At 36.3% G+C, this 19,644-nt stretch overlaps 1 protein-coding gene across 2 annotated transcripts in view; it reads right to left on the bottom strand.

Moving 5' to 3' along the window:
- LRP6 (LDL receptor related protein 6) overlaps positions 1-19,644 on the bottom strand; it is a 149,320-nt gene that overhangs the window by 56,386 nt on the left and 73,290 nt on the right. For both annotated transcript variants that reach the window (XM_080661452.1, XM_080661453.1), the window contains exons 4-7: positions 14,098-14,294; positions 12,229-12,360; positions 8,025-8,421; positions 6,359-6,530 (exon numbers count right to left, since the gene is read on the bottom strand). In XM_080661452.1, the coding sequence (XP_080517578.1) occupies positions 6,359-6,530; positions 8,025-8,421; positions 12,229-12,360; positions 14,098-14,294 (898 nt within the window). The remainder of the gene's footprint in view (positions 1-6,358; positions 6,531-8,024; positions 8,422-12,228; positions 12,361-14,097; positions 14,295-19,644) is intronic.

The following is a 19,644-nucleotide window of genomic DNA, read 5'->3' as shown; positions in this document are numbered from 1 at the left end:
AAAGCTCAGAAATAAAAGTGGGAGAGGGGAGGGAAATGAAATAAAAAGCATATAATGAGAAATTGTAAGACAAATTTAGCTATTATTTAGTATTATTTTCAATTAAACCAGTAATACAAAACACCATTAATTTTGTCAATCAGTTAAATTGGAAGGTATTGAGAAAAGCATCCCAAAGAAAATACAAGGTAAACGATACAGTCTTAACTTTATATAATGGCAAAGAAAATACTTTAAACTTATAAATTATCAATGGTATGTCTTTGCTATTGGTAAGCAGTATTGCAGGCCCTCAGTGCAACAGATGTTTTTGGCAGTGAAACCTGACCAAGAAAAATGAGAATGTTGTTAAGACACAACATATTTCTGCCTACTGCAGGATCTCATAAAGCAGAAATAGAGGCTTATTTCAAGTTCCCTCTATCAAAAAAATAGAAATGATCTGTTCTGCACATGCTTTAATATTTATTATCAGGAAGCCCCAAAACACTATATTAACACTTGGGTGGAGTAGGGGTGGGGAAATCCAGTGCAGACAAGTAAACCAGAAGCTTGTTCATAAAAGGCAATTAAAAATTAGCATAATGGGAGAAACCAAGATGGTAGCATAGGTAAACACCTAAACTGCTGCCTCGCACAACAATATCAAAACTACAACTAAAAGACAAAACGGACACCATCCAGAACCACAGGAAAGCTGGCTGAGTGGAAATTCTACCACTAGAAGAAAAAAGGAAAGCACATTGAGACTCAGAGGAGCTGCAAAAGGCTGAGGTACGGAGACTCACACGTGGAGAGGACAGGCGGCTGTGTGCATGGGAGGCTGAGTGCGCGGCTGGCTTTCTAAAGCAGGAGGGAGAAGGAAGCTCCTGACTGCACTAAACTCCAGTCCCGGGCGAAACACTGGGAAACCAGACTCATTCGGGGGGAATCTGGACTGTCAGGAAAAGAGAAAGCACACTGAGACTCGGGAGCTGTGGAAGGCAGAGGTCTGGAGGCACACGCGCGCAGAGAGGACTGACTGCTGAATGCACGGGAGGCTGGGTGCGCAGCTGGCTTTCTAAAGCGGGAGGGAGACAGAAGCTCCCGACTGCGCTGAACCCCAGTTCTGGGCAAGTTTCTGGGAACCCCGACTCATTCGGGGAGAAACTGGACTGTCTGGCAGCAGGTGAAACTCGAGGGCAGCTTTCTCTCAGAGGTGCTTGCAGCGATTACCGTGGGACACTGAGACCCAGTGGCCTCATAGGGAAGGGCTGACAGGAAACCAAGGCTGTCTGCTCTGCCCTGAAACTCCACCCCATCCAAGCTGAGCACAGAGGCTTTTGCAATTTTGCAAGTCTTGTCTCATAAGAGTGTCTCCAGCACAGAAGTGTTCCCAGCTTAGACACAGCTGATCCTCACAGCCAGTTGGCCTGGAGGTCAATTCCTCCCAGTGATATCAACAACAATCAAGATGTAACTACAACAAGGCTGTGCACACAGTCCACAAAGGGGTGCACCAAGAGTGTCCACCTCAGGTAACTGGGGAGGCTGAGCCACTGTGCCCTATAGGACACCTACCACACAAAGCTACTCTACCAACTCAGGGAAGCAGCGAAAATGTGGAGACAAAGAAACAGATCACAAATGAAAGAAATGGAGGAAAACAAATAACTGGATATAGAGTTCAAAACCATGGTTATAAGGTTTTTCAACAATTTCCTAGAAAAGGCCGATAAATTTAGCAAGACCGTCAAGGATATGAAAAAGGACCAACTAGAAATTAAACATACACTGACTGAAATAAAAAATATTATACAGAGATCTAACAGCAGACTAGAGGACCGCAAGAATCAAGTCAAAGAATTGAAATACAAAGAAGCAAAAAACACTCAACCGGAAAAGCAAAAAGAGAAAAGAATCCAAAAACTTGAAGATAGTGTAAGGAGCCTCTGGGACAACTTAAAGCATACCAACATCAGAATTATGGGGGTGTCAGAAAAAGAGAGAGAGCAAAATACTGAAAACCTATTTGAAGAAATAATGACCGAAAACTTCCCCTACCTGGTGAAAGAAATAGACTTACAAGTCCAGAAAGCGCACAGAACCCCAAACAAAAGGAATCCAAAGAGGACCACACCAAGACACATCATAATTAAAATGCCAAGAGCAAAAGACAAAGAGAGAATCTTAAAAGCAGCAAGAGAAAAACAGTTAATTACCTATAAGGGAGCACCCATACAATTGTCAGCTGATTTCTCAACAGAAACTATGCAGGCCAGACGGGAGTGGCAAGAAATATTCAAAGTAATGAATAGCAAGAACCTACAACCAAGATTACTCTACCCAGCAAAGCTATCATTCAGAATTGAAGGGCCGATAAAGAACTTCACAGATAAGAAAAAGCTAAAGGAGTTCAGCACCACCAAACCAGTATTATATGACATGCTGAAAGGTATTCTTTAAGAAGAGGAAGAAGAAGAAAAGGTAAAGATAAAAATTATGAACAACAAATACATGTCTATCCAACAAGTGAATCTAAAAATTAAGTGAATAAAAAATCTGACGAACAGAATAAACTGGTGAATATAACAGAATCAGGGGCATAGAAAGGGAGTGAAGTGACAATACTCGGGGGGAAAGGAGTGAGGGAGGTGCGGGAAGAGACTGGACAAAAAGCGTACACCTATGGATGAGGACAGTGCGGGGGAGGTAAGGGCAGAGGGTGGGGTGGAAACCGGTTGGAGGGGAGCTATGGGGGGGGGGGGGAAAGAGGAACAATTGTAATAACCTGAACAATAAAGATTTATTAAATTAAAAATAAAATAAAAGAAAAAGAAAAAAATTAGCATAATGAAGCAGCATAAACAAGTACCAGCATGTACCTTTTAACTGACACCTACAGATAAGTGGTCACTCTCAGGTGACAAGTAAGGAAATCAGACATATCCTCACAGATGCATTCTTATATTAAAGCACAGGCCAATATTATGACTGTCTTTCAAAAGTTTGACATCATTAGCAATTCCTTGTGTCCCCCATCCCTCTCTGCAGAAGTGGTTATAAACCTCAGATAAACCTATTTATTCTTTCTGCAACTCTGTATAATAAAAATCGAATCTGAAACCCAGAGCTGCCCAATACTTTTCTCTGGTTTCCCTAATCCTTAGATCCAGTCCCCCGATATATCTAACATTTGGTTATATCCCCCCTTACAAAAAAAGGGAGTGAGAACCCAACCTAAGGAATCTCCACTGAGGGAGCAAATAACAAATGTACATTCTGAGCTTTTCCCATAAGATCCACTTGAAACACAAGATTTACTATGCCTTACAATGCTACATAATAATTTACCAAACAACTATCTTCTCTTCCCAAATGTACTATAAACACATATAGGGCAGTTTGATCCTAAGAAAACTCTTAGGTCTTCCAGAAAAAAACAGGGCTATTAAATCCATAATTTGATATTTTCTTATTGACCCAGGGAAAAAGCAGCTTTCACTCTTGGGCATGACAAAAGTTAGGAAGCTTTCTTAAAAGAATGGGTCTAGAGGAGAGCATGTGACCTAGACTAAGGTCAGGTCAGTACTTAGGATCAGCTGCTACATAGTAAAGGTTAACAAATAACCTTCTAGAAAAAGAAGCATTTTAAAAATTATATATCTTTTCAGAAGTTTTCAAGTTCACTATAATCCACCTACTATTCAGTAAAGCAAGATGAAAAGCCAGAGGTGGCAGTTGCTCCTATAATCACTACGAGTCTCAGGGAAACTAACATTTTTCTCTCCCAATTATGTAATATTAATTTAGGTAAAGAGCTACGCTCTTTCCTTAGTTTGCCATATATCAGCAATTTTACACATCATCCTAAATTAAGAAGAGAATAAATAACAACACCAGCTCTTTATTTCCCAAATGTGTCTGTGAAAAGGAAATGACAAAAGCACTGATGCTCAATTAGGGAAACTTCATCAGAATCTCCAGGGGAAAAGAATAAGGAGAGGTATGTGTGTCTATAATTTGGTGGAAGTTAGATGTACAATTAACCCCAAATAACCTGTCAAAAAGAGGACAAAGACAAATAGCAGCTGTGTTCTAGCAAACCTGGAAGAAGAGAAACAGATCTAAAAGTCAGGTTTAAAAATGTTGGTACCACTCAAGGAAGAAGTGAGGGAGCAAATAACACCACCATATACACCTGTATACAATGTATAGCACAGGACAACAGAACAAAGAGATCAGAATAAATACTAATTTTAAGATCTACTGGAGTCACAGCAAACTAAGAAAATAATTCACATTTAATCAGTATTACATAGTGTTATGTAACGTGTATTCATTTTTATTCTTTTTTAAATATATATATATATATATATATATATATATATATATATATATATATTTTATTGATTTCAGAAAGGAAGGGAGAGGGAGAGAGATAGAAACATCAATGATGAGAGAATTGGTTAGCTGCCTCCTGCATGCCCCACACAGGGGACCAAGCCTGCAACACAGGCATGTGCCCTGACTGGGAATTGAACCATGGCCTCCAGGTTCATAGGTCAAGGCTCAACCACTGAGCTACGCCAGCTGGGCTTCATTTTTATTCCTAAACACTATCACTTAGAACCTCCATAAATTCTCATTTCTTTACATGAATCCCTCCTGAACTATTTGTGGTTTTGAATAAATTCCTATATCTAAAGTGCTAAAAGTGACCTGAAAAGGGAAAACTAAAAAAAAAGTAAGACCAAATATGGAATTAAAAAAATCCCTAAAAAATAAGGAATCAAGTGTTCTTCCTTCCATACTTTAATTATGTTCTCTTCCCTTATGTACAGACATTCTTCTTGGACACATAAGCTTTAAACTTTTTCTAAGACTAGTAATACCTATACAATCATGGATAGTCCACAGCTGATCAACAATACACACTTGTGAACTGGTTGGGAATGGGTGTGCAATCTGTATTCAGGCCAACCAAGTGAAGCTAATAGCTTGTCTGAAAAGTGAACCCATAACCTTTGTCTCATTAGCACTGTACTCCAGCTGCTAAAGATTGAAACACTAACTTGGATTTAAAGGGGGTGGGGGGCAATAAAACACTAACAACAGGGAGAAAATTTATATAGTCAAATCGACGAAAAATTTTCTATTAATGGAAACCAGCTGCAAGAATAAGAGATGCAGTTTTCAGTATTTGAGCCTGGTGGGAATACTGATGGGATTTTTCTATTCCAAGTTTCCATTCTGAAGAGAGGCCCTTCAATTCATTATTCTCTCAGAGTCCCTGGAACTCCTAAGAATACCTTTCTGAAATAACAACTCTAGATCCCAAATTATCTATGTACTAGAAAATACCTGCTGTGGCTTTGAAGAGACATTCAAAGTCATTCTTTATATGAAAAGTCATGCATCCCTCAAAGGAATAGTATGATCAAAACTCTGTTTTAAATATGCAATCCATAAGACTTCTAGCACAGCTTAATTCAAAGCTGTGAAATTTAGACTTCATGCTCAATATTAAAGATATAAACCATTTACAAAACGCTGTGAAAAAATATTCATCACTAGTTGTTTCCACCATAATTCTATTCTGATACTACAATTTAATTCTACCATCTATATATATAAAAGCCTAAGCGACCGTTACGACCAGTTAACCTAATGACCGGTCAACCAGTCGCTATGACAACGCACTGACCACCAGGGGGGCAGACGTTCAATGCAGAAGCTTCCCCCTGGTGGTCAGTGCACTCCCATAGCCAACCTCCCGTGGCCAGCCAACCTCCTGCGGTTCCTCCCTCCAACACCCCCACCCCCCCAACCCCAATCGGGACTGGGAGAGACAGCCCTGATCGGCCCCGATTGCTGGCTAGGCCGAGGAACCCCACCCATGCATGAATTTGTGCACCGAGCCTCTAGTTTGGTAAATATTTTTCCCAAGCTTTGGTTAATTAATCTTTCTCCCACATAGCTCATAATCAATTTAAAAACAAAAAGGCTATACATACACATAGGCTTTGTTTTGCTGACATGACTACCAGCTTTTCCAGTATAGATCTTATATAACATTTATTTTGTGCAGAAATTTCCCCTAGGAAATTTAGGCAGTGGTTTTTACCCATAATGAAGAAAATCATTCACATAAGTGATATGAAAGAGATGAATACCCATTTCTCATGCCAGTATAACACAGATATCCTAGGGTTAGAAGCATGAAAATACATTAATTCCTAGAATCCTAAAAGTTAACTAAAATTTCTGTAAAAGATATCTCTAGAACCCCAGACAAAAGGCAAGAATATGTACATCAAACTACCATAACTCAAAACCATTATAAAACTGGTTCTAAAATGAAAAGCAAGAAACAAACCTCAATTTTGTCTGTTTTGGCATCTCCCCAGTATATTTTGCCTTCATCATAATCCAAGGCTAAACCATTTGGCCAACCAAGAGAAGTGTTAACCAACACTACTCGGTCAGAACCATCCAGAGCTGCTCGTTCAATTTTTGGGATTTCTCCCCAGTCAGTCCAATACATGTACCTATAGAAGTACACAAAAAAATGAGCTAAAAACAGATAATAAACTATAGCTTTCAGATATCCTAAGATGAGATTGACCAGTCATATCACACTGATGTTATCAATCAATACCATAGAAGGGGGAGAAATAGCCCTTAAACATATCAAGAGTATGTTTAAGACATTTATGATAGCAGTGTATAAGCTTGAAGGGAATTTTCACATCAAAAGTGTTTTCTAGAATGGATAATAAAAATGCCTTCCAATCTATAATAATAAAAGTGTAATATGCTAATTAGACTGGACGTCCTTCCGGACGAAGCTGGGGCTGCGAGGGAAGCCTGGGTGCCTGCCTACAGCCAGAGGGAAGCCCAGGTCCCGGGTGCCAGAGGGAAGCCAGTGCCAGCAGCTGGGGGAAGGAAGGCCTACTCTTGCATGAATTTCGTGCATCGGGCGTCTAGTAAATAATGAGATTCCATATTTAGTTATGTTTTTTCAAAATATTTTGTGCTCCTTCCATAAACAACCCTCTCTTTTTCTTGCTGGCTTGTCATTTCTGGCACAAACAGGTTACCCCAGTATTAATAATCAGTAATAAACAGAGTTCTCAAAACTCTCACTGTAGTGCCAAGTGATTCTTCTGGCCCTTGAGAGTTTAATTGGCTCTATACAGAAGTGTAAGGATTTGCCACTATGTTTGCCCTCAGAATGAATCTCATAGTTAACAAATAACATTGGTGAGTATGTAGAAAGCTTTGTTTCCCTGGACTATGGTCAGGATGTTATGGCACAAAAATAAAAATAAGCCCTGCTGGTGTGGGTAAGTGGTTGAGCATCGACCCATGAACCAAGAGGTCCGAGATACAATTCCTGGTCAGGACACATGCCCGGGGTTTCAGGCTCAATCCCTAGTAGGGGGCGTGCAGGAGGCAGCCAATCGGTGTGTCTCTCTAATCCATGTTTCTATCTCTCCATTCCTCTCCCTTCCTCTCTAAAATCGATAAGAATACACTTTTTTTAAAAAAGAGGGGGCATGCTCTTTGTAACTTCTTCCTTCCTATAAAAAAATAAAAATAAAAAAGACTGGGAGTCAAACTGCATGGCCTGACAAAGTTTTAAAAATAGTCATTCATATATTTGAAAATACATGACATAAGATATGTTTTTTACCATATCATTCTACAGGTACTGAAAATGAAATGAAATGAAATCTTCTAGGGGAAGAAAAAGAGTTCTGAAAACTATTTCTTTTCACATTTTTCATGGTCATGATGCAACCTCGACAAAATCTGCAGCCAACACCCAAAGTCAGCAAGCATGGACTTAATTTAGAAAGAAAAAGTATTCAAAACATTCAAGGGAAAAAACTAGCAATTCTTTAACTTGATATTTTATTACAATCACTATATTCTAAAAATGGAAAGCCATTTATTGGAAACCATACATCAAATTGTTTTTGTCAATATATTTAGGGACCTATAGAAAACAAAAATGTTCTATTAGCAGAGCTTCTTACCCAACCATGGGATCTAACACAATAGCTCGGGGTTCCTCTAAGTCCTCCGAAATCAGTATCTTCCTCATGGTCCCATTGAGCCTTGTTACTTCTATCCGATCAGTGCCAGTGTCTGTCCAATAAAGATTTCGGGCAACCCAGTCAACAGCAATACCATCAGGATGTGCAATCTGAGCAGTGACCACAAACTGACTACCAGATCCATCTATGAATGAGCGGCGTATGGCCCTCACTTCATCATCAGTCCAGTAGATATAGCCTTCCACAGGATCATAATCTATAGCAATGGCATGACGGATATCTTCTAACTGTAGAACAATGTCTGTGAAGTCTGGTGTATCCAAAGAAATGCGTCTCAAGTCTGTCCTTCGGGCTAAAAGCAATAATTCAGTGGCACCTGGAACAAAGTAGAATAAATGAGAAGAAAAAAATAAAATTAAAACCCACAAGCAATATTTAGCGACTCTAAATCAAGAATGCAGAATTCCTTTAGGAATTGACACATAGTATAAAAGGATACTAGCATCTATTTAAGGTGAAAGTGAAAAGTAATGCAGTGAAATAGAAATAGCTTGACTATGAGGTAAAGCTCCTTAATGACTGAACTTTGGTTTCATTCATTATATGCAGCCCCTGGGGGGTAACTACTTAACAATATAATGAATACTAAGTAAGTAGTGACTAAGAAGCTAAATAGCTGAATATTAAAGGAGGAAGGAGATAGGATATAGGTCCTTTGTTCAAAAAGTATGCTTTTGCCATGCTGGCGTGGCTCAGTGGTGAAGGCTGACCTATGAAGGTCATAGTTCCATTCGCGGTCAGGACATATGCCTATCAGCCGCTGTTCTATCCGGCCCGCGGAGCCGAAAGAGCGAGGGTTCTCTTGCTCTCCCCTCCGCTCCTTCACCAGCAGCAGTGTTAACATGGCAATGTCGGGAAACACGGCCGCAGCTCCTTCTTCTGAGTGGGCGGATTTATATCCGCCCATTCAGTAGAAGGAACAACCTCTCAATCTTCCAGAGGCTCCTTGTAATGCCCGCGGACGCGTCCCCCGACATCACCCTGGGAATGACATCACCCTGGGAATGCGTAGACACGTTATCGTGGTGATGTAGGGAGACACGCCCCTGGAGAGCACAGTATCAGAGCATTAGCTAAAAAGGAGACCAATAACACTGTTCCCACTGAAGTTGATGTTTTAAAGACCAAAAACCTTTCAACCCAGTCTACATTGCCATCTACATCTACGTCCCGGGCATAATTTGGAAGTTGCACTAAAGAAAATGTTTAATTTACTCTTTACACATTTTGTTCTTTTCTATTTGTTTGAGTTTTAAATTATTTTATTATATTTAAGTTTAATTTGAAAGGCTTTTGTACCTTTCCATTGTTAGGCAATTTTATTTTGCCTTTGCCATCTTCAATATAAGGTATGTGATTGTGCTATGATTCCTCCATTTTTTGAAGTTTCAAATTATAATAATTAGTGTTTACATTCTTCTTGTTAAAATGTTTGAAATGAATAAAACTATTGAAATAAAAAAAAAGAAGACCGTACCCTTTTATGTAATGATGTTTACTTTGAATTTATATTAGTACACACAAACACTCCATCCATGCTTTTGTTCTGGCCCTCCAGTCCAGTTTAAGAACCCATTGTGGCCCTAGAATCAAAAGGTTTGCCCGCTCCTGGCCTAGGTTGTGGGCTTGATCCCCATTGTGGGGCATGCAGGAGGCAGCCGATCAATGATTCACTCTCATCATTGATGTTTCTATCTCTTCCTCTCCCTTCTACTCTGAAAGCAATAAATAAATCGATATATATATATATATATATATATATATATATATATATATATAAAATCGATATATATATATATATATTTAATCCTTTTAAAAAGGTAAGGAAATCTAGAACAAGGTCTTTTTGTGATTGATGAGGTTGTTCTAAAATTGATTGTGATGGTTGCACAACTCTGTAAATTTACTAAAAATCACTGACTTGTACATTTGAAATGGCTAAATTTTATGGTATGTAAATTATATCTCAGTAAAGCTATGGACAAAGATAACTATAAGATAATGCCTGGCTGAAGGAAATAGCAACAGTAGACAGAGGGAATCAGATAAATGTAACAGTGGTTAAAAGTTAGAGTTGTGGATTTGCTAGAACTAAATTCAAGTAGCTATACAAACTTAGACAAAACATCCAATCTCTCTAAGCCTAGTCACTTTGTCTGTATCTCACAGGGTTGATGCGAGCACTCAGGAATGTACTGAACATAAAAGTACTCAGTAAATATTAACTAATATATTATTATTATTATTATTATTATTATTATTATTATCATTAGAAATGCTTTCAAATTTTTATTTCACTGAGTTTTAAATCCAATTTATTTATGAAATATTTTAAACTCAAATTAGTATTAAATAAAAACACAGCAGAGACTGAGAATATTTATAATTGTTCAAGTAAATCACTAGCAAAAAGTCATCTAACTATAAAGATAGTAAGAAAATTGACATCCAAAAGAGTGAAAAAAGATTCCTAACCAAAGCAGTAAGTGCAAAGGAAAATACTGGCTTTAAATTGACCAGAGTAAAGCTCTCAGCATCAGCTCTTTGAATGTAGAATTAATTGTAAATGAACTGTCTTAAATGCCATAGCAGGCATCAAGTAAGAATAACTGCAAAATTTACTGCCTTTGCTGCATCAAAAGGAGCCAGCCCAAAACTTTGTAAACAAAGAAGTCACAGAAAGTGAAGCTGTTAATTTAAGCAAGGTGATCAAAACAGAATAGTTAACTTAAGGCTACTATAGGTCAAATACATATATCTGAATTTCAAAATAGTTGTTAAACATGTACGCTTTGAGGGAGTAGACAGACCACTATTGCTAAAATAAATCCTGTTTTAAAGTCAGGCTACATATTTTTAAACAAAAAAGCAACATTACAAAAACCTTTTGTTTTAAATTGAAACCAAATTACTGTTTGCCATGGAAACCGTCTGACAAGAGTCAGCCAGCTTCACCTTTGACTATGAGGATAATTTATCAATGCCAAGTCATGACAAATATCCTGTACACCGGCTCAATTCCATCTCTCTGACTCCCTGACCCCCCTGCCAGGAACTCTCTAACTCAGTCTGAAAATAAAGGCTTCTGCTTTTCAGAGTTAGATAAAGAAGCCACTGCTAAATATAACAATCTTCTTACCAGGTCTTGCTGGTGGCTAGAGAACCAGATGGTGATCCATAGGGGTAAGATTGAAGAATAAGAAGAAAAAGAGAAGAACTGGTATTCTCCCAAACCAGAAGTCCCCTGAAATGTCCTAATCAGTATACCTCTCCAACATGCCCTCTCTCTATGGAGCAGCAATCTTTAATTTTTCATCTCATGGCACACATAAATTACTAAAATTCTGCGGCACACCAAAAAATGTATTTTTTGCCAATCTGACCAAAAAATATCATTTGGATTCATTTACACTGAACGGCTATTGTTGTGTTGGCTGCTGTCATTTTTTAATTTGACAATCTAAGGGAAAAGAGGTCATTGCCCTGACTAAATAGTTACGTATTGCATGTTTTAAAAATTCTTGCAGCACACCGGTTGAAAATCACTGCTATAGAGCATTAAGAAAGTAAGGATAAGAGGCAGTGTAGTTGCTATGTATAGAGAGAGGTTGCTTTAAACAATAAAATATGCAACTTTTTCTTCTTCTGAAAGTACTTCTGTTATTAAAAGGCAATTAAAAAATATCATTCAATTCTTTTTCAGAAAATATTATCTACCCCATGACAGTCTTTACAGTTAAAAGTTTAATAAACATATCTTTCTTGCACAGAGGTTCCTTATGTACAAGTGTTACCTTACTGTTAAAAATGTACTTTTTATGAGAATACTCATTTCCAGAGGAATCAATTGTGACATAAATGACTATAAGAGCTGATAGAGAAAAGAAATAGCACCTAATTGTTTTCAAAAACAGCATGTTAAAAATACTAAAATAATTTTTAAAACAGTTTGCAAGAGGTCAAAAAACACAAAACACTCCTGTTATTTAACCAATTATGAAGCTAAGATTAAGAGTCTCCTGAAGCACTCTACTATATAGACTTATTATAGAGAAATAAAACAAATCATAAAGAATTCCAATTGCTATTAAAAATGTTTCCTTCTTGGAGACCATGTTCTTACCATCTTTGCAAGTTTTTCCATTCTCCAGGAGTTTGACCCCAGTTGGGCAAGCACACTGATAAAAAGGCTTGACTGGAGACATCAAACACAAATGGGAACAACCACCATTATCAATTCCACATGGATTTGTAGCTGTCAAATATAAATCACACTGATTAATACCATGATTATAGATGACCTCTCTCACTCTAGGTACACAAAGGTTAACAACCATAACATGAACAACTCTGATAAACCAAATTATTACCAAATGCCATCCAGGTGCTTGACTACTAGAACATCTGCAAGGAAGGGAGTTAATCATCGAGAAGTTATTTAGCATTCAGTATCCAAGAGGAATACACAGAAATAAAGCAGGAGGTCCCTACCCTAAAAGAGCTTACAATCTAGTCGGTAAGCCAAAATTAACAAACTAGAAAATAATATAAAACCATGAAACTAAAGCCTATCTTGCACATTATAGACTGTGTAAATAAGTATAGACTCAAATGGGAAATAAATCATTAGAGATTAAAAACAAAAACAAAAAAAGCTTCACGGAGGATGTAGGACATGACAGGAGCCTTAAAGTACAGGAAAGAAGACATTTCAAGCATGGTGAAACCATAAAAATAAAAGCTTGGAGGCTGTAACTGGAAAAGAAAATAAGGTAAATAGTCTAACTGGAGATTAAGGTTTCTGTTGATTAATAAGAACTAAAGTTGAATGAGCACAGAGAATGAGAACAGACTGGCAGAGGGGACTGATAACCAAGTAATTCCAATGTAAAAAAAAAAAAAAAAAACTTTGGAAAGATTAACATGGAAAATATATACATATGGATTAAAAAAGGGAATCTGTAGAATCTATGAAAAAAATAGATTTAAATAATATTCATAGAAAAAAATCAGTAAGATAGAAGCCAACAAAATATGAAAGATTAAGGAAAGTAATATCACAGATAAACGCAAATTCTCAAATTAGTAAAACACAAAGTACCAACAATGCCATTAAAAAAAACAAAAAACAAAAAAAAAAACACACGGAAATTCTTTCCTGAGGGCTAATCATGAGAATAAGAAATTCATACAAGTGATTAAACATTTTCTTTTTTACAAAAGAGCAGCACATACATTTAAAAACATTTCTATGGACTCATAATCACAAGATTCCAATATAACAAATTCAACATTTCACTATGTCCCCCTAAATGAAAGGAGCTAATACAAAGCAATGTATAATCTAAAAACTCTTCATTTTTGGCTATGGAATACAATCAGACACATGCCAAATACTTATTTACACACAACTACCAAACATTTAACATTCTCAAATTCCTTTTAAATCTAATTCTATTCCCCTTTGTAAATAATTGTTGTAGGCAGTCACAGACCAAACCACTGTAAAGGTTGACCAAAAAACAAAAGCAAAATTAAGATAAAAGGGGGTGGAAGTGTGCCCTGAAAAGTTTCTGTAGGTATTTTATTCAGCAACCTGAGGTACTTAAATTTACCAGTTAGATTAACAGAAGATTCCATTCAAGAAAAGTTTGTTTTTAAACACACTCATAGGAAACATCAAACACACATTAGAGAGAAATAATATGAACAAGAAATACATTTGTGCATGAGCTATCTCAATTTCTTATTTCCCTCTTCTCCACCACTATAACTCTAAACCCAAACAAGGGGCTGAGGCCATCTGTAGTGATAGATATCAACCTACTAATGGTTTAAGGCCAGGCTATTGTTTAACCTGAATTATATTTTGATGTTTTCCCTATTGTTGAATTCCTCCCTGCTACCATCTCCTCTTGCTTCTCAAGAACACCAGACATCACAGTGCTTCAAAGCTACTCCAACTTGCAACTTAAAAATCAAAATCACTTACCATTTGGCTGCCTCTGTTGGCTGAAAGCATGTATATCCATGGGAGAGAAGATGTTGGAATGGATTTCACGCAGACCCTCGCCAGTGTACTTGTTGCAAGCCAAAATGGAGTGTGTATTCCAGTCAGTCCAGTACAACGTGTCCTCAAATAACGTCAAGGCAAAAGGATGAGGAAGGGAACCTTTAACCACTGCCTGCCTATTAACACAAAGAGAAAAATTCATATACCTCTAAATTTTATTATTTTATCAGAATTTCATCTCTCCCATTAAATGGTTTTGTAATCCACATTTAACACATACAAATCCTGAGTAACACATACTAGGTGTATCGGTTAATAATGCGGATTTTGTAATCAAAGAAAACACGATAATTTCAAGAGAAACATCAAAAGTGCTTTATTCACAGTAATGTCCATCGCTAGTTACACATTTCCCCATCTTTCAGGTAATTTGTGGATACTGTCCCAAGAGAACTTTTCTTGTTTTGAGGCAAACCATTCAGAGACCCAATTTTCCACTTCTTCGTACGTTTTGAAGTGCTGCTCAAAAAGTGCTTGTGCCATCAATCGGAACAAGTGGTAATCTGAAGGAGAAAAGTCTGGTGAATATGGCGGTGGGTTAATACTTCCCAGGCAAGATCTTTTAATGTGTCTTTATCTGGTTTTGAAGTGTGTGATGGTGCATTATCATGAAGCAAAATTACTTTGCCATGTCTTCTGGCATATTCTGGTCATTTCACAATCAAAGCATGGTTCAAATTGATTATCTGTTGTTGGTAGCAATCAGTATTAATGGTTTCACCTTGTTTTAGAAGTTCATAATACACCACACCTTCCTGATCTCACCAAACACAGAGCGTTGTTTTTTTTCCGAAGCAATTTGGCCTTGCAGTTGATGTTGATGGTTGACCTGGATCAACCCATGATTTTGTGTATTTGGGATTCTCAAAATAAATCCACTTTCATCGCCAGTCACAATTCAATGCAAAAAAGACTTTCTTTTGTGCCATTGAAGCAACATTTTACTGATGACTTTTTGGTTTTCCACTTGTCTTTCTTCCTTTAAAATCTTTCCCATTGCTTGTAAATGATCGGAAATTGTTTGCTGAGCAACGTTTAATATTTCTGTAAGTTGTTTTTGAGTTTGACACGCATCTTCATCCAATAATGCTTGTAATTGTTGGTCTTCAAACTTTTTCGGTTGACCTGGATATTCTTTGTCTTTCACATCGAAATCATCACTTTTAAAGCGTTTAAACCAGCTTCACAAGTATCTTGATATGGAGCATGTTCACCATAAGCTTCCATATGTTAACTTTTTCTTCAAAATAATGAATTAAAACTTCCCGCAAATGCTCTTTTTTGTCACAAAATTTGACATTTTTAAGCATAAAAATATCTATGATGTTAACACCTTCAGCAAATTTGACATATGAAGTTTTGAAGCTTGCTGTCAATACAACAAAATAGCATAGATATCAAATCGCATATATATAAACATGTGTAACTCCATCTATTGAAAAAATCTGCATTAGTAACTGGTATACCTAGTATCTTAAGGTCAAATACACCTGTGAAAAACAAGTCACATAATAAATTTAAATATATTTTCATAGTGTCCAAAACTGCCAAACCAAGTACTTCAGAATGATCCCTAATTTGGTAGCAGGCCCCAGGTTCACTAGAAGCTACCAGACAGAGAAGGCCCAAATATTAGCACTACTATCTATTCTCATCTCTGGATTCACATCTCCCATCCCTCCACATAATTAATCTCATTAGAGGAGAAAGGTTGGCAAAAAGAAAAATCCTAGGGTTTATGGTTGGCACTGGGAAGCAGTTTTAAATAAGCAATAGGTTTTTTTCCCTTTTTGATGTGGAAGAACAAAGAATCTAAGCCTGTTTCTTCCCATCACTTCTTACGGTTTTGATAACTGAAAGTAAAAACATACGCATGAATGAGGCTAAAAAGGCGTTCTGGTACAGGTTTCTCTGCAAACCCATCTAGCTCCAGCACAAGATCATCTCAGCTGGCTTTTGGCTATATGGTTTCTTAACCTCCACAAGTCACGTAGCAAAAAGGAAGTCCTGCCACTGGCAGAATGTGTTCATGAGATAAAGCAGACCTAAAACCTTCACAAGCAATCTATATTATATGAAATAAAAGGTAGACTGCCTGATTAGTACTAAAGGCACAGAACTTTGCAGAGTGTCATGGAGAATGATATAATTAGTAAATACTCTTGAATAATAAACAAAAAAATGTTCTGAGCCAAATTACTATTAAAGAAAATAAATGCTTTGACATTTTCATAATATCAAATATAACAGTTTCATTAATAGTCCAGGGAGAGTAAAAAAAAAAAAAAAAGGGACGGAGGGAGCGAGAATATAAGCAACTGAAGAGACATAAAGAATATCACATATTTTAGGGAAGAAAATTCAATTTTTGGTCCTTGAGGTTATTTGATGATCTGTAATATCTAAAAGAGTACCAGTAAAATAAATTAAATTGAGAGAAATAAAATATTTTTTAACTAAGCAAAAATTAGCATCTGTTACTGCACATGAAGTGGTTCTAGCCTAAGGTGTTTTACATTTAGGGCAAATTTTTTAAAAACTGAATACACAATTAGCATTACTAGTTTAGCAAACAAACTTTCTATTTTAGAACCTTGTATCTCCTCTACCAGCCCAATCACTGCAATTTTCTCCTCTCATTTTTCTTAATTCTCTCTTCCCTAGCAAATTACTTTCCCCTCTCATTTCCCAAAAAGAAATGTCACAATGTCTTCCACTTTTTAAATGAACAGCTTTAAGTTCACTAAAGTGATTATGACATTCACAGGAATGATACCATAGTTTAAATCCAAATTTAAACAGACCTACATATTTCATACTAAAGTCTTTTGGAATTCATTATGGTAAGACATAGAGAGTTCTGAGAAGTTGCCAAGAAAGGCAAGTAACACAACTGAAAAATAATAGTGAAAACTAAATTACTCAGCACTTCATTAACAATCTTTAAAAATTGCAAATTACATAATGATTTTTCTTTTATTTATACTTCCCTGGATTTTGTCATCTAATTTCTGAGCTTTCTAATATTAATTTATACTGGTTTTTGACAGGTAACATTGGTGTTTCACTGCTGATAGTGCATTTTAAAATGGAGGTTTTGATCTGTTATCTTTCTAGGAAGTTTCCTATGAAAGGCATTACTCTGTTCATCATTGTTTGTTTTTTCTTTATAACATTTTTTTCTTCAGCTCTACTGAAGTATAATTCACAAATAAAATTGAAAGATACTGAGGTGTATGTAGTGATAAGATATACATATAAATTGTGAAAGGATTCTCCCACCTAGTTAAACATCATATCTCACAATTTTTTTTGTTTTGTGTGGTGTTTAAGTTCAACTCTCTTAACAAACTTCAATTACTAGTATATATAATGCAGTTAATCAATTATAATCACAATGCTATACAGGGGTGGGCAAAAGTAGGTTATAATAATAAATAATACAATAATTCATAAACAGTAATAAAAGAATAAACTCTATTTCATGTACTCACAACTATAAACCTACTTTTGCCCTCCCCTGTACATATGTATTTTTTAAAATGTTAATATGTCTTTACTGATTTTAGAGAAAAAAGAGGAAAGGAGGGAGAGAGAGAGAAACATCGATTGGCTGTCCCTATATGCACCCTGACTGGGGATCAAATCCACAACCCCGGTATGTGCACCCTGTCCTGGAATCGAACCAGCGACCCCTTGAGTGCAAGGGATGATGCTCAACCAAGTCACACCAGCCAGGGATGACCACGCCTGTATTAAAAATTTAATTCCATTAAATCCTCAGACCTTTTTCATCTCATAGCTAAAAGTTTAAACCATTTTGCCAATCTCTATCTCCCCTACATCCTAGCCCTTGACAACCAGTTTTCTTCTCTTTGTTTCTATGAGTTTGACCTTACTTTTCTGTTGGGATTCCATATAATTGATACCTTATAGTGTCTGCCTTTCTCTATCTGACTCATTTTTACTGAGCATAATTTCCTCAAGTCCCATGTCCTTCCTTCTGATGGCTGAATAATATTCCATTAATGTATATATACACAATTTATCTACTCATGTACTGACAGACAGACACTTAAGTTGTTTCTATGTAGTATTGGCTATTGTGAATAATGCTGTTATGAACATGGGAGAGCAGATATTTCCTCAAATTCCTGTTCTCACTTCCTTTGGACATATAACCAGAGAGGGATTACAGGATTATACAGTAGTAATATATATATATATATATATATATATATATATATATATATATATATATATGTATGTATATGTGTGTATATATATATATATATATATATATATATATATATATATTTTATTTTATTTTTTTTATTTTTTTTTTTTTTTTGCAGAGCCTCCAAACTGTTTTATATAGTGTATGTACCAATATAAAATCCCACCAACAGGGCAAAAGGTTTTCCTTTCACTACATCCTCACCAATGTTTATTTCTTGTCTTTTTGATGATGGAAATTATAACAGGTGTGAGATAACTCACTGTGGTTTTGATTTGCATTTTCCTGATGATTAGTGATGTTACCCACCTTTTCACTTACCTGTTGGCTAAATATAGGTCTTCCTTTAAAAAAAATCTTAGTTCCTCTGCCCATTTTTTAATGACATAGTTTGTATTTCTTACAATTGAGCTGTATGAATTATTTATATATTTTGGATATTAGCACCTTATCAAATATACAATTTACAAATATTTTCTCCCATTCCACAGGTTGCCTTTTCATTTTGTTGGTTACCTTTGCTGTGCTAAAGCTTTTTAATCTGATGTCGTCCCAGTTGTTCACTTTTATTTTTATTGCCTTGCTTTTGGTGTCAAATCCAAAAAAAGTATTGCCAATACCAATTCAAGAAGCTTTTTCCCTATTTTCTTCTAAAAGTTTTAGGATTTCAGGCCTTAAATTTAAGTATTTAACCCATTTGAGTTTTGGGTCCAGTTTCATTCTTTTGCGTGTGGCTGCCCAATTTTCCAAACATGTATTGAAGAGACTATCCTTTCTCTATTGTATATTCTTGGCTTATCTTTTATAAATTAAAATTGAGCATATATGCATGTGTTTATTTCTGGACTCTCTATTTTGTTTCATTGATCTATCTATCTGTTTTTATATCAATACCATAATGTTTTGACAATAATAGCTTTGAAATATACTTTGGAATTATGAAGTATGGTGCCCCCAACTTTGTTCTTCTTTATCAAGATTGCTTTGACTATTCAGGGTATTTTGTGGTTCCATACAAAATTTAGGGTTGTTTGTTCTATTTCTGTGAAGAATACCATTAGAATTTTAATAAGTTTCTGATTTTTATTACCTTACCATGAGGTTTACAAAAAAAATCTATCCCAGCAGGGATGAGCACAGACAGAGCAGTCAGAATCGCCCATCTCTCAAGTTATCCTGAAAGAAGTCTATTTGCCTACTTTAAAAGCTGCTGTCTAATGCTCAGGTTT

The sequence above is a fragment of the Plecotus auritus genome, assembly GCF_963455305.1.
Source record: "Plecotus auritus genome assembly, chromosome: 3".
In the NCBI taxonomy this organism is placed as follows: Eukaryota; Metazoa; Chordata; class Mammalia; order Chiroptera; family Vespertilionidae; genus Plecotus; species Plecotus auritus.
The sequence above is the reverse complement of the archived record's forward strand: the minus strand, read 5'-3'. Positions and strand labels throughout refer to the sequence as shown.